A 14,065-nucleotide genomic window follows, 5' to 3' on the forward strand; every position below is an offset into this window, starting at 1 on the left:
TATCTCAAAACAAATTAGATTTATTAAAAGAAAAGAAAAGAAAAAGCAAGATCCAGGAAGAACTTGTGAATAAATTAAGAAAGAAACATAAATTAAGAAAGAGAATCAAACTTTTTCTTGATACGTTGCTATCCTTCGTCAACCGTAGTCTTAGTCGTCCGATTCACTTCCATCTCTATCCCTCTGATCAAACATCAACGGCCATCTATCCTATCACTCACGTCGCTGTCGCCAGGTACGCACTCCGCCTACAGAGGCACAGAAAAACTGACTCCGCCGTCCTTATCTTGTACCCTACCTTACAGGGCCGTCACCCCACTTTCTCCAACCAAAGATCAAACGTAGCGAGGTAACCATAATGTACGGTGACCAGATCCCGCCTTGCCATCCAAGTTTTTCATTTTCCAAAATACCCTCCTCCTTCCCTTCTTCTTCCTATATGTGCAACTACGTCTCACTCCATTCGATAATGAGTACGTCTATAATAACCATAAGTATAGAACACACTTTAGTACCAGCGGCACATGCTATCTCAGAATGATGTGTTGCAAAAAAAACGATCCAGTCTGCCCCACTATTCGCTGCACATACGAAACTCAAAAAGATTCAAACTCCTCCATAAGAAAAAAAAATATCGTAGATCAGGAGATACAAATCTATCCTGCCATGTCCATTCAAAATCTATCCTGCCATGTCCATTCGAGATTCAATCAATCACTATAACCAAATTGCTCTAAAAAAAAAAATACGCCAAACATCCGGATACACTCTATCATGAACAAGGCCCTCTCTGGCTTCATCTTCCTAATCAGCAAATAGTAAATATGTCATTGGGGGCAGAATTTTAAATAATAGCGTAGGAGGACCGCGCCGAATCTCTACACATCCACGCTCCCTGCCAAACTAAGTATTCCCGGTTTTCCACTACTATTATTTCTTCCATCAAATGGTCCGCATAATATTTCCTATACGAGAAACTATCGATGGTAACATCAAGCCGCTGATTGATGAATCCCAGACGACAAATATTTCTCCCGCATAGACGTTCTATGCAGGGAGTAGTAAGATAAGATAGGAAGGATTCCGCACTGTGATAGACCGATTGAAACCGGGGATAGGCGGTGAACCTAGCGCGCGGACGGACGCGACATGAGAGAAAAGAACGCCCCAGCTCCTATAACAGCGATATCGTCTCTCACTCTCTCCTGTGGGTTCCAACCCTAATCTCTCCTCGTTCTCTGAGATTTGGGCGAGAAAAATTCAAGAAAAAGGAAGCGAAGAAAGGGTGGAAAATATGAAGAATCTTTACCCGAAAGGGAAGGGAAAGATCCACCCATCGCCGGCGTCGCCCTTTGCCTCCAGCGGTGGCGGGTCGAGCGGTGATGCGCTGGCGGTGTTGAAGCTCCTGCCGGCGGCGATCCTGGCGCTTACGGTGGCGCTGGGGAACGAGGACAAGGAGGTGCTCGCGTACCTCATCACCAGGTCGATAAATGGGCCGGGGATGGCGGCGTCCGCTGGGATGGGTGGCGGGGGCGGGGAGGAGAGGCGGCGGGGCCGGCGTGTGGTGGGGGGAGTCCACCGGCCGCTCTTCGACTGTGGATGCTTCGACTGCTACACTAGCTTCTGGTCCCGCTGGGACTGCTCTCCTGATCGGGAGCTCATCCACCACGCCATCGAGGCCTTCGAGGAGCACCTGGCCAACTACGAGAGCAAGGGCGGAGGGAGCGGCGGAAGGGGACGGCGGAGGGAGCGGAGGGCTTCGGATCGGTCGGTGAAGGGGAAGAAGAGCAAGGAGAAGGAGAAGGAGAAGAAGAAGGCAGAAGAGACCACCGAAGAGATGGTTCTTGAGCTTCCTGCGGTGAGCTTCTCCTGCGAAGAGGAGCCGGCTGAGGTAGGCGACGACGAGAAGTGGGAGGTGGAGGTGGAGGAGGAGGGCGGGGACGAGACGGACGTGGCGGCGGCGGCCGGCGAGCGGCGGAGGGGGTGGCCGGACGTGATGGGCTTGTTTAATTCCCGTTTGTGGAGCCTTTGGAGTCCGGGCGACTGAGCGCAGTGGATATTCCACTCTGGCACAAAACAAAGGAAAAATAGAAAAAAAAATGGCGGTATGTATTATTTTCTACTGAATTTCATATATTTCTATGCTTCTTTTTGTTTAAAATCTTGTAAATGCTGTCTTTCTAGATTTCCGGAGAAGATTTTGGTCGTGATGCATGCAATATGAGATCTATTAATTAATTAGTTACTTCATTCATGATGCTATCTTAGTTCGAACATAGCTTCATGCTTAAGGTAAAAGTTATTATTTTTACTTGTGGCTTAAGGTAAAGTACTTAATAAATCAATCTTTCATTAATTACGGTGATCTAAATGTATCTCCGATAACTTGGAAGGGTGCCATCAGTCAGATTAACAGAGAAAAAAAAAAGAAAAATTAATTTTTTAGTTAAGGAAATATTTGAATGCACAGATGTAACTGTTGTTTGGTGGGAGAGGTTGCTTTGCTTGCAATAGTAGGGGCAGTGTGTTTGGAAAAAAAATGCCCTTGTCCTTTTCTCGGAATTGCTAAGATGCCACTGATGAGTGATGGGATAAAGTGGAATTAGGTATTTGGGTGGCTTTGGAGAAGGGTTAGAGGGGAGGTCATTGTAAATTAATTGTAAGGTTTTGGTGGTTGATGGTCTAGTGGACAGCAGCAGCAGCAGCCAGCAGCTAAATTTGGACTTGGCTGATATTATAACTCTAGTGGAGTAGGTCAAGTGTGACGCAACCTAGAGCTGAGGCAATTTTAGGGAGAGAGAGTAGCATGGTCTTAATAAAATATGGGTTAGTGTAAGTTTTAGTTGTTAGGAGTTCTATGGAGTATGTATAATGTTATGGTCTAGGCCTTGTTGGACCCTGTACCCAAGGAATAGGTTTTGTTGAATAGGGATTTGATTATATTTAATAGAAGTATTATATATTAGTTTAATTATGGATGGTAGAGATAGGCATGTAGGCTGTGCTTTCTTTGTGTTTTGTTAAACAAAAACAAAATGTTGGGTTGCTCGGAAATGGGTCCGCCTCGGCGATCGGGTATCAGAATATCTATATCTATATTTATTTTGTTTAATAAATATAGATAAAAATTTATATTTGTATTTATTTTAAATAAATATAAATATAAATCGAATGCTAAAAATTTTAGTATAAATATAGGTATAAGTGAGATAATTAAATTTTATGACTATAAAATTAAAAATATTACTAAATAGATGATAAATTAAGTTAATAATATGTTAACGTGATTATATATATATTTTTAAAAATTTATAAATAGAATTAAATATTTGAATATGGATTCAACCGTTGTTTAATATGAGATGTTAGTTGGATATTCAAAATTGTTACGATAGATTCGGATATAAAAATAAAGTCTGGATGGGATTGGATCCGCCTTCTCCTTTCCTTCGGTTGTCTCTAATCTTAGCCTTCTTACGTTGGTAATATAAAGAGAAGAATATGCCTCGAGTCATGTGCACATCGGTATCACCATAGATTTGGACCGAGCAAATGTACTTTTACGCTTGCACTGGGACAGTCCTCGTGGATGATGCTAGTAAGTGGCAACCGACCGGGCTATGAATGCCATAAACATGTAATAATTCTTTCTCCGGGTGTTGGGACAGCACCGGGAGCATTGATGGGTTCCTTTACCTGTAAGCTCTATGCATCTGCTGCTTTTTAGTCTTACTTATGAGCAGTTTAAAATTTGATTTACGGAATTGTGCCAATTTTCCATATGATAGAGATAGTCAAATAGTTACTAGGTTTCTATGTGTATTCTTGAGATAAACAACCATTTTGTTTCATTCTCTGACATCCAAGGTTAAAAAAAAAGAAAAACTTGATATATTTTTATAATTTTATTTTGAAATGGATATTCTGATTATTATCTTGAGAAAAACTGAGGGTGGTAATGCTTAACTTGTTTCAACTTGTTATAGATTGAGCTACATTACCCGATTAGTAAAATAGTTAGGTTTGAGTCTGAAATTTTTTTATATATCAAAGGGAAAGATCATACTGCTCTAGCATGAACACATCTAAGAAATTCATGAATAAAATGACACGAAACGAAGAAAGAACAGTCTCATAATCAACCCACAAGAGTGTAATCAAAGTGCTTCACCATATAGAAGACCATCCAGTCTGCAGCATTGTTCGTTCTGTGGTGAATATGAGCAGTATGGAATATCCGGTGCATATGGCTGCCCTCAAGATAAATCTCGCAAAAAAGTTGGATTTGTAACCTATTTAATAAATAGATTGGATTCGGATTAATAGGTTTTTATTTAATTTAATATATATATATATATGTATATAATTTAATAATAGTATGTTGATTAAATTTATGGATCTATATTTGTTCATCCATTTTTTTTTTAAAGAGAGAGTAAGGAAGCTTATCCAAAATGTTGAATCTTATAGTGTACTCATGGTGGTTTTCTAAAAATATAATTCCAAATTGCATGCTCTTTGGGCTGTCTTCGTCTCTCCAAACGGCACCTGTTAGGAACTCATGGAAAATTAAAAAGTGTGGTTATGTTATTGGATGTCTCGGAAGAGACAGAAATGTGTAGTTTTTAGTTGTAGTTAGAGTAATGATACTGTCTAGAGTGTAGCTGTAGCTGGTTGTTGGATATTATACGTCCAAGATGGTTATGAGATACAAAATGATCAATTTTGGAGAAGTGAGAAAATGCTCAAATTCTTTAATTAGACATCTATTTTAAATCTAAATTCTTGAATATTGTAATTAACAAATTGTATAAATAATATAAATCTTTGATCGTATTTGAAAATGCAACTACTTGTGTATTTTACTAAAATTGATTACAAGGGATCGATATGAAGATATTTCTATTTTCATAGTTGCAGTTGGTGAACTCCTCATGACTAGATACAAATATGATTCCTTGTGGACCAATTTAGTTGGACTCTCCATTAATGGAGACTTGCTAGATGTCTTAATCATCATGTGAATTTCCACTATTTTCTTTTGAGAACTCCTCATGCAACTCGTCGTTGATCCGATTTTAAATTTCTAACTAAAGCGCTTCTATAAAATGTTTAGAAATATTACATATATAAGTACCTACAAGATATTTCCATGCCCAATAGAAGATAGACAGTTACCACAAAATTTAATAGAATGACCCCAGTAAGAGTTGTGCTAAGGCGAAACATTCATCTGGTGATTTATTCCACAAATAGTTTATAGAGTTACAATGGCATGAACTACCCAAAGTTGGAGGGAAATGGCTTCTAGTCTCATATACTCACATGGCTCTCCTTTTCAAGTGAAAATTAAAACTGTGACCTCCATTCTCATACCATGCCACTGGTTAATAAGAGTTTGCCGCCATGTACAGTTCTTTTCAGATTGTATCCAAGAAAGGAGTTGCCAAAACTGCCAAACAGTCTTAAGAGACAATAGAGCACGCTGCAAATCTTATCCCTTCAGTTCAAGTTATAGTAGAATATAGACAGCCTCCTTTCTCTTTTTCTCATTCTATTGGTTATTTTTGTTCCATCTCTCTCTCTCTCTCTCTCTCTCTCTCTCTCTCATGTATCATTACTCTTGCCTTAACTATATCTATGGCATCTTGAGAGGTCCCAAGGGTTCACGGGGAGTGGATAAAAGCTATCAGACTGATCACAAAGCAGTTGTGTCTGGGGGGCCACAGCTTGGCTTTTTTTTTTTTTTTTTTTTGGCTAAGAGACAGCTTGGCTTCACCTGGCTGGCCGGAGGCCATTTGTTAATGGCCACCTAACATCATAAACATTTGTAAGCATCAATGTGCTTCAGAGATTTTGTACTGTGAGCGAGTGGATATGGTTCTACCCCAAAAGCCGTGACTCCTTGGGATGTTTGTCTCATGTTTTTGGTAGGGTCGTCTCGATGTGATCCATGTACTACCTATTTTTTAATTTTTGATGCGAGTTATTGCCTTTTCTTGGTGAATCGGCCGGATGGATCAGTCTCATATGAAAACATCCAAAAAAAAAATCAGAAATCAAAATATCCCCATAAATGTACTGAAAAGGATGTTGAAGCTCTCCCATCTAATGTATCTTGAGTGGTTGAGTGGTTGGCTAACTGAAGGTAGCAAAGCTCCTCTTCATTCTCTAGATGTCCAAGAATAGTAGGTGCCCCTTACCATTGTGGAGCTGTTTTGCGACCCACCCAATCATGGTCGCTGAATCACCCTCGTAGAGCACTAACATGACATTACATCAGTCCCCCTCATGCCCCTCTCAACTCCACTCCTAGAACAGTGGTTTCATACAAGTGACATCCTCCTGCAGCAACAAAAACAGAATTCGAGCCCTCGATGATAAACCCTACTTTGCCTCTTGCGTCTTCATCTAGCACACTACTGGCAAAGCTTATTTTGAGGTAACTAGGAGGTGAGAGCTCTCAAGACCATATAAGAGGATACAATATCGGCTTCAAGTTATCCCTAGTTGTCAAATATTCTCCGTTGAAGGTAAGGCTCGATATCTCAGCTGCCTACACTGACTCTGGGTGGCTGAATTTGATTCTCGAATACCCGACCATTCCTTGCCATCCAAACATGGTAAGCGGTGTGTGCAATACTTACTCTCTGTTCCCTGTCGATAACTTTGGGACCACTCTCCCTTAGAAAGTCGAAGGAAACATCCATAGGGGAGGACAACATGATAACTGGGTTGAAGGTGCCAGCCAGCCTTCACACCCGTCTCCTTCTCAGGCACTACATGGGTCACAGTTTCAACTGTTCCCGGGTAGCAATCACAGGTCTGGCGGGATATTCAGCCCTCTAGTAGCCATAATACCATGGCACGGGATCTTGTTCCAAAAAAGTAAGGCTACTTTAGGATGGACCACCTACATTTCAAACTCAAGCAGCGTCCCTCCGCGGCGCCGGGTCACTCTAATACAAGTCATTGGTTCTAGCTTTGAAGCTACTCACCTGCTTAGCAGCTCTCACTGAGCCTTTCTTTCACCAGAAAATGTTTGATGCGGATAGAAATTTGCTCATACCCTCCTCGACCCGTGGGTCACTCCACCTATGAGTACGTTATCTCAGTGCCAGCTGGAGCAGATAGCATTTCCACCGAGCATGTCTAGGCGGAAGGCATACGGTCCCCAACATTTAATTGACGCCCGTGCGTTTCGAACCTGGACCGTGCCGGTGGAAGCAAAGCTTCGTTCCAACTGTGCTACCACCTTGGTGGCCCTGGACCAACCTTTTGGCCAAATACTCATCAAAGCACGATGGACTAGGTCAGTATTCGATCTCTTCTCACCAAGAAGTTGGAGGTTGCTGACGTTCAAGTCCATCAACACCTCATGGCTCAAGGTGGCGAGCCAGTGGGACAAGGGAACAGAGAGGACAACCATGGATCATGAATCACATAAAAAATCTACCATTCCTAGCAATCCACATAAACATTGGACAGTGCTGCCAAGGTGTGAGTACATAAGACCTCCCGGATGGAGTAGCTGCTATGAGGTGCAGATGGATTGGAGCACACTACCCAGGTTCTATATTTTTTCCTCATTAGAGAATACCATAGATTAATTATCACAGTTTCCAGTAAAAGTTTGGCCGCATGTCTAGCCATTACAGCTTCTCTTCTTATTTCTGATGATTAAATCCCTAGGCCACCGTCTGCATAGGCTGATGCACCTTGTCCCAAGACAATAAATGCACCTTCTTAACATCACCTGTGGTCTCTCACAAGAACTTCCTGAATCTTTGCTCCAGTTACAAGAGAGTACCTTTTGGAATAATGGTGTTTTCCATGAGATAAACTGGCAGTGCACTCAGCACATGTTTGATGAATGTAACTCTGCTCATCATAGATAAGGACTTTGCTCCAATGGCCTGCATTCAGCCTTTGTTGATTTTCTTTTGTTGAAGGAGCCAAGATATGTAGGTCCAAACACCACTCTGCTTCGAGAGGCCCAAAGATTCCTTAATTGCATTCTTTCATGGGGGTTTGCTTTGGGGCTGAAAAGCACTGGTAACTTATGTTCGTTGACCCAATGGCCAGATGCATGACAGTAATCTTCCCTGATGTTCCTAATTATTCTTGCATGTTGTCTAGTGGCACGGGCAACGAGGAGACAATCATCAGCAAAAATCAATGAGAGATTACTAGTGATTCAGTGATAGGTTGGTTGCTAATAGAGAGTGGTTCATGGTTGCCATTCTTAAAGCTCTAGGCAAGACATTAACGCACCAGATAAATCGATAGGGGGAGAGTGGACAACCTTAAAAAAATCAATAGTTGAACAAAAGAAGTATGTAGAAGTGCCATCGATTAAGGATGGTGACAGATGCACCCATGAATCCACCTAATCCGCACCTCATGGAACTCTACCTACCTAAGTGTATAAGTGAAAAAATCCCATCAGACTTAGTCCTAGGCACATTCCATGGGAAGCTTAATTGCCATAAGACATCGCCGGCCGAGCTAGATGTCTCCGGTGAAAGCACCCTAACCTAGGCTGGCCAAGGAAGGATTGGCTACATCCTGTTGACCATGATCTTGGTGATGATTTTATACATAGTGGTACACACGATGATGCGTATGTAATGGCTTGGTGCAATTGCACCCAATCTCTTGGGCATAGAGTGATGTAGGCATTCTTACAAGCCTTAGGCATAGAGGTTGAAGTGAAAAACTATTTGATAGCCATAAAAACTAAAAACCTCCTTATGGATGATCCACCAATTCTTTTTGAAAAAGACATGAGGGAATAGGCCTGTGTACCTGATCACCTATCATGGACTTAATAGCTTGGTTGATCTCCTCATCCTTTATTTTCCCTATTAGTGCAGCATTGTCATTATTCGATAACACTTGATCCCCCAATGTTGCTGGTCCATCACGACCTGAAAAAGTGGAAGACCTCCCTCTTGATGGCTTGGGTATCATTGGTCACAATCCCATTGTCGTCCTTCAAGAGGTGGTTACTGTTTCTATATCTTCAAACAATGGTAGATTAATGAAAATATTTGGTGTTGCTGCCCCCTTCACATATTCACATCACTCTTGATTTTTTACTCCAAAAGATCTCTTATTAACATGCCAGCACATGATGATTGGATAGGTTTAACCGAAGTGCCAATAGATCTTCATTGGATAGGCCACCATGCCTCTCTTGCTTTAGCTAGAGCTCAAGATGGAGGCTTCGACTTCTTCATTCTCCTGAAAATATTCTCCACAAACTTATGGTTCCATCTTCAAGGACTTTTTTTTGTGAGCTCCAATTTGCAGGTCACACAACACAACATCTTCCTGCATAGGAATACTCCATGCGTCTCGCATCATATTCTAAGATTGTGGGTAAGTATGCCAAATCTTTTCAAATCAGAAGGGGCAAGGAATGGGCAAATTGATAGTTATTAAAATAGGCCAATGATCAGAGGTGATGCCGGGTAAGTAGTGCACCTAGTAGTTGGGAGTGTTGAATTCAGCTTCTTGTAGCATAGACTTTGTCAATTTTTTTCTCACACTCTACTATTAGACTATATAAATCGAGGGCCAATAACGCCCAAGTCATGCAACCCATTTGTAGAGATAAAATCTCTAAACTCTCTCACTTCAATCTTATTATAAGAGAAGGGTTTGCCCCTGGCCCTTTTGACATTCAGTGCTTCAATATAGTTGAAATTCCCTCTATGAAGGAATGCCAGTTTGGATTATAGTAGTTGACTCATTCCACAGCTATCTTCGCTGTATATACTCAATATCTGAATAAATAGCCACAACAATCCAAGCCTCTATATTGGGTTCAGAAATAGTTAACAAACTTCTTGACTATAATTATGTAAAGCGTCCACAATAGCCATGTTTTCCTTCCATACAACAACGATACCACCTGATAGACCCTGCGATTCAATAGCATAGTAATGATCCACAATCGCCATCTTCTCCACCCCACAATCCTCATGCTAACACGCTCGCCAGCCATTCGATGGAAGTTCCTAGGGTTCGCATAAAGATTAAAGTCATCATGTAAACGAAGTAGTTTGCTTGAAAGAAGGTTTTTATTATTGCCCTTTCACTACATAATTCAACCAAGATTTTTGTATTCGTGATTTATGATAACAAACCCTCTCAAAAACCATTACTTGTCATTCTAATGATTGTTATATATCCAATCTACATTTACTAAATTTTTAAAATTAAAAATAATAGTTATTATCAAGATTATTATTAAATGTTATAATGTTAAAAAAGTAACAGACAAAAATGGCATGAAATATGTTATTTTCTTAATAAATAATGGTAATATATTGTATCCTTTGAATTGCAAAAAATATCATCTATGTATGTACTGGCGAAAAGATTTAGTTTTTCAAAAAATATTTTATTAATTAGATGAATAACTAGAAATAAAACAAATCAGCTGTTGTTATTATATATAATGGTCAAATCATAAAATAGCCGTAAGAGTGCAAGTTGATGCTCTGTGCGTGTGTATATATATAAAGAGAGAGAGAGAGAGAGAGAGATGGGCTTAGTTATATGAGAATGGATTGCCACTCAGATCCAGTTAGGATAATGAGGGTTCTATATTGATGATTCGAGATGTTGGATATAATATACTAGTTTTAAACTACTTACACATCAAAATCATATTATTTGATGACCTCTAGCCTATGCATCAGGTGATTAAAAAATACATATAATTTAATATTTATTTAGATTGTTCAATTTTTTGATCACTTTATCATATGCTAAAATTTCCAAAGCATATAAGTTTTAGTATGTAAGCAGCTTAGAGATAATAGATCACATCCAATAACTCGAATCTCTCTCTCTCTCTCTCTCTCTCTATGTATGTATATTCTTGAAGCCATCATAACCCTACCAATCATAGTTGATCATGGGTCGGGCCTCGGGCCTTAACTATATTCATATTTATTAGGGCACCATGCCGGGTCTATTTAAAATTTAATATTTTCTGTGCCCAAGCTTGGTCCGTAACCAGCTCTAGCTTCAGTCCATGAATCGTGGATGGGTGATCAGCCTCCTCGGCGATTTAGATGTGATCCATGCAATGCTACCTGGAATTTGTAATGGCTATTGAACGCCTATGATGACATGCGCATGGACTTCAGATTGCTGTGATGCCACGCTCCAAAAGGTGGGAAGAGTTGACGGGTTGGGCTTTAAATCCAGTATGACATGGCCGTCATCCATCCGTGATTTATCATCCTCGTTGGCCTGTGATTGTTCATAATTTGTGCATAGACATGCAAGCATGTTGGTGATCTCACCTAGTAAATTTTTTTGATGTAACCATGAAAGCAGGCAATCAATTATTGAACCGGAAAACCCTTTTTTTTTTTTTTTTGGAAAAGTTATAAGGAATGATATAACTCGCAAAATCATGGATGGTGTTTAGATTTCAAGCTAATGGTGCCATCTTTTTCCTGAGATAGGTTGGATTAGACAAATGATAACTTGCAATGGTTCTTCAGAATTTTGAAAATTGTATGCAAGATGAAGTAAATATTAACTCGATACAGGTCTTCCATGTTTTATCCCCTTTAAAATGTGTAATTGTGATAATCTAAACTACATTAGTTGTCTAGTTCTCTGATTGTTAAATAGGTTTTTAATGTCCAAATTAACAATTTTGATTGATAGCGCAGGGAAAAAAATTGGAAATAGAAAAAGCAAACCCTTATGAAACAAGAAGGTTACCCAGCTCTAAAATTTTGTCTACAAGAAGCAAAATTACTTATTTAGAGATAATTGAAAATTACTTATTTACTTACTTCTTACGATGATATTTAGAGATAAAGTATGTAAGGCTCCAGACCTAGTAGTAAAATTTGTTTTACAATGTTATGCTCAAAGGTAAGTATTTTTCATTTTAGCTAAGCTGAGCTAGGGACTTGATCTTCTTTTGCGATATATATGATCCAATCAGATCATATATATACATGTAAGTCGGGGTGCAATTGAGTTAAGTCGAGTCGAGCTCGATTTGATTTAAAATACTCGGGCTCAAAACTCAACTTGAGATTGACCGAGCCTTAATATCCAAGCTTGAGCTTGACTCGATCAAAAAAGAAAAAAAAAAAAAACAATACCCGAGATCAACTCGACTCAACTCGACTCAACTCGAATATCAATTGACTTATACTCGAGCTCGAGTTCAAGCTCAAATTTAAGCCTTAGCCATAATTAAAAAAAACATAATTACAACAAATATAATGTAATACTATATTTTTAAATATTAAATTAATAATATATTATAAATAAAATATAATGTTATTAAAAATAAATACTCGACTAGGCTCATGAGCCTTCGAACCAAGTATTATACTACTTGAGCTCGATATTAGTTAAGTCAAGACGGGCTCGAGCAGCTCGCGAGCTATTTGGCTCATCTGCATCCTTACACGTAGGGGTATAGGTTTGGTCTTCATAATATTTACTCACTTGGATCTAAATCTGATCCATCTTGATAGTTTTTTGTGGTACAGCTCCATATCAAATAGTTTACCTAACATATAATACAAATATCTGATAGTTTATCCAATACATAATACAAGTATTACACGTATATCTAATAGTTTGACTAACATATAATACAAATATCTGAAAGTTTATCCAATACATAAAACCTGTATTACACATATATACCTTATTTTCTATAAAATTTATTAATTATACTTTGAATATATTCCTTTACCGAATAATTAAAATGGTATGAAGAGAATTCAGCTTTCCAAATGATAGATCCCACTTAAAACCTAGACTTTGTCTTACTCCATACCTCATGCAACCCAAACTTGGATCCAATCAAGCCCGGACCCGATCACTTAATCAGATTAATCTTACATAAGCCAACCTGTCATTCTTGGATAGGCAGGATGGAGACTCAAATATAAACCCAAAACAAATAAATCTTTTATTTTAGTTATCAAAAGTAGGTATTTTTAGGACCAACAAGCACAATTTTTTCACTACAAAAAATCACAAAACTCAGCTAAAAAAGAAAGAATTAACACAACCCCAAAAAAATCGTGGACAGTTTCCTGCCTCGATGCTATCATTTTCACCAAGTCTTGTGTGATTATACAAATAATAGCCGTCATTTGTTTTGTAAATGATTCTCAGAGTATTTGGAAACTAAATGTAAGATAAAATAGTTAGTAGCATGGTAAGATTCGCGTCTCAGTACCAAATTTCGTACTAGTGCTACACTAGCTAGCATAGCATCGGGACGGTACAGTATGATATGAAATTTTTTTGACGTAGGAAGTGTTGATACGTCACCCATACTAGGTACTAATACAGAACCGGTACAGTATGGTACGCTCCGTACCGCTTAGTTCGGACCTATATAGCGTACCATTAGCAAACCTTACATAGTTATTTTTACCTTTTTAAACAGCTAATTATGTAATTTACAATGTAACGGTCTCGTGTTAATTTGATTTTGTATTAGCATGCATGCATGCACGTCAAAAACTAAACAAGAAAAAAAAAGAAAGAGAGAGAGAGGGCAAACAATGGTGATTTTCCATAGAGGAACGCTAAAACAAATAACAATCCAAGAAATTACCTTTCTTTTCTTTTTTTTTTTTTTCCTTTTTTATTTGCTTGCGTTGAGTCCATCGTGTGCTGTTCTTACATCCAGAGCTGCTCCTTCTTATTCAGGATATAAACGAATTAAACCCAGCCTGTAATATTTTATTGGATTCTTTTGAATCTGTTATTCCCAAATTGAATTATGACATATTGGTTTGATGAACCTGGATAAAAGATAATTTCGCAGCAAGCTAGATTCTATGATTAATGGAAAATTCGACAGACTTTATTCCTTCTTCTCACTGTTCTTAACAAAGAAAGATTGGTAGAGAGATCTGTTCTCTTCATAAGCAAATATATCCATTCCCTAATCACTCTTTTTCCTTTTTCCGATTTACTGCCATCAAATCTCACTAGATTTTGAAATGCATTTGGAAAAAAACCATGCATGAGCTGTAGATTTCGGATTTGT

The 14,065-nt window shown here is 38.9% G+C and overlaps 1 protein-coding gene across 1 annotated transcript; it reads left to right on the forward strand.

The window, feature by feature from the left end:
- Positions 1-1,127: 1,127 nt before the first annotated feature.
- On the forward strand, positions 1,128-6,007 carry LOC103720280 (uncharacterized). The gene is made up of 2 exons (XM_039130981.3): positions 1,128-2,105; positions 5,415-6,007. The coding sequence occupies exon 1, from the start codon at positions 1,295-1,297 to the stop codon at positions 2,045-2,047; it is 753 nt and encodes a 250-aa protein (XP_038986909.3). The 5' UTR covers positions 1,128-1,294; the 3' UTR covers positions 2,048-2,105; positions 5,415-6,007.
- Positions 6,008-14,065: the final 8,058 nt, after the last annotated feature.

The sequence above is a fragment of the Phoenix dactylifera genome, chromosome 13 (genome assembly GCF_051530095.1).
Source record: "Phoenix dactylifera cultivar Ajwa chromosome 13, Ajwa_hap1_PhDact_Kaust_v1.1, whole genome shotgun sequence".
Taxonomy (NCBI): Eukaryota; Viridiplantae; Streptophyta; class Magnoliopsida; order Arecales; family Arecaceae; genus Phoenix; species Phoenix dactylifera.

Bases quoted from the DNA above. Each gene is read 5' to 3' on its own strand.
- LOC103720280 (XM_039130981.3), top strand. From the start codon at position 1,295: ATGAAGAATCTTTACCCGAAAGGGAAGGGAAAGATCCACCCATCGCCG.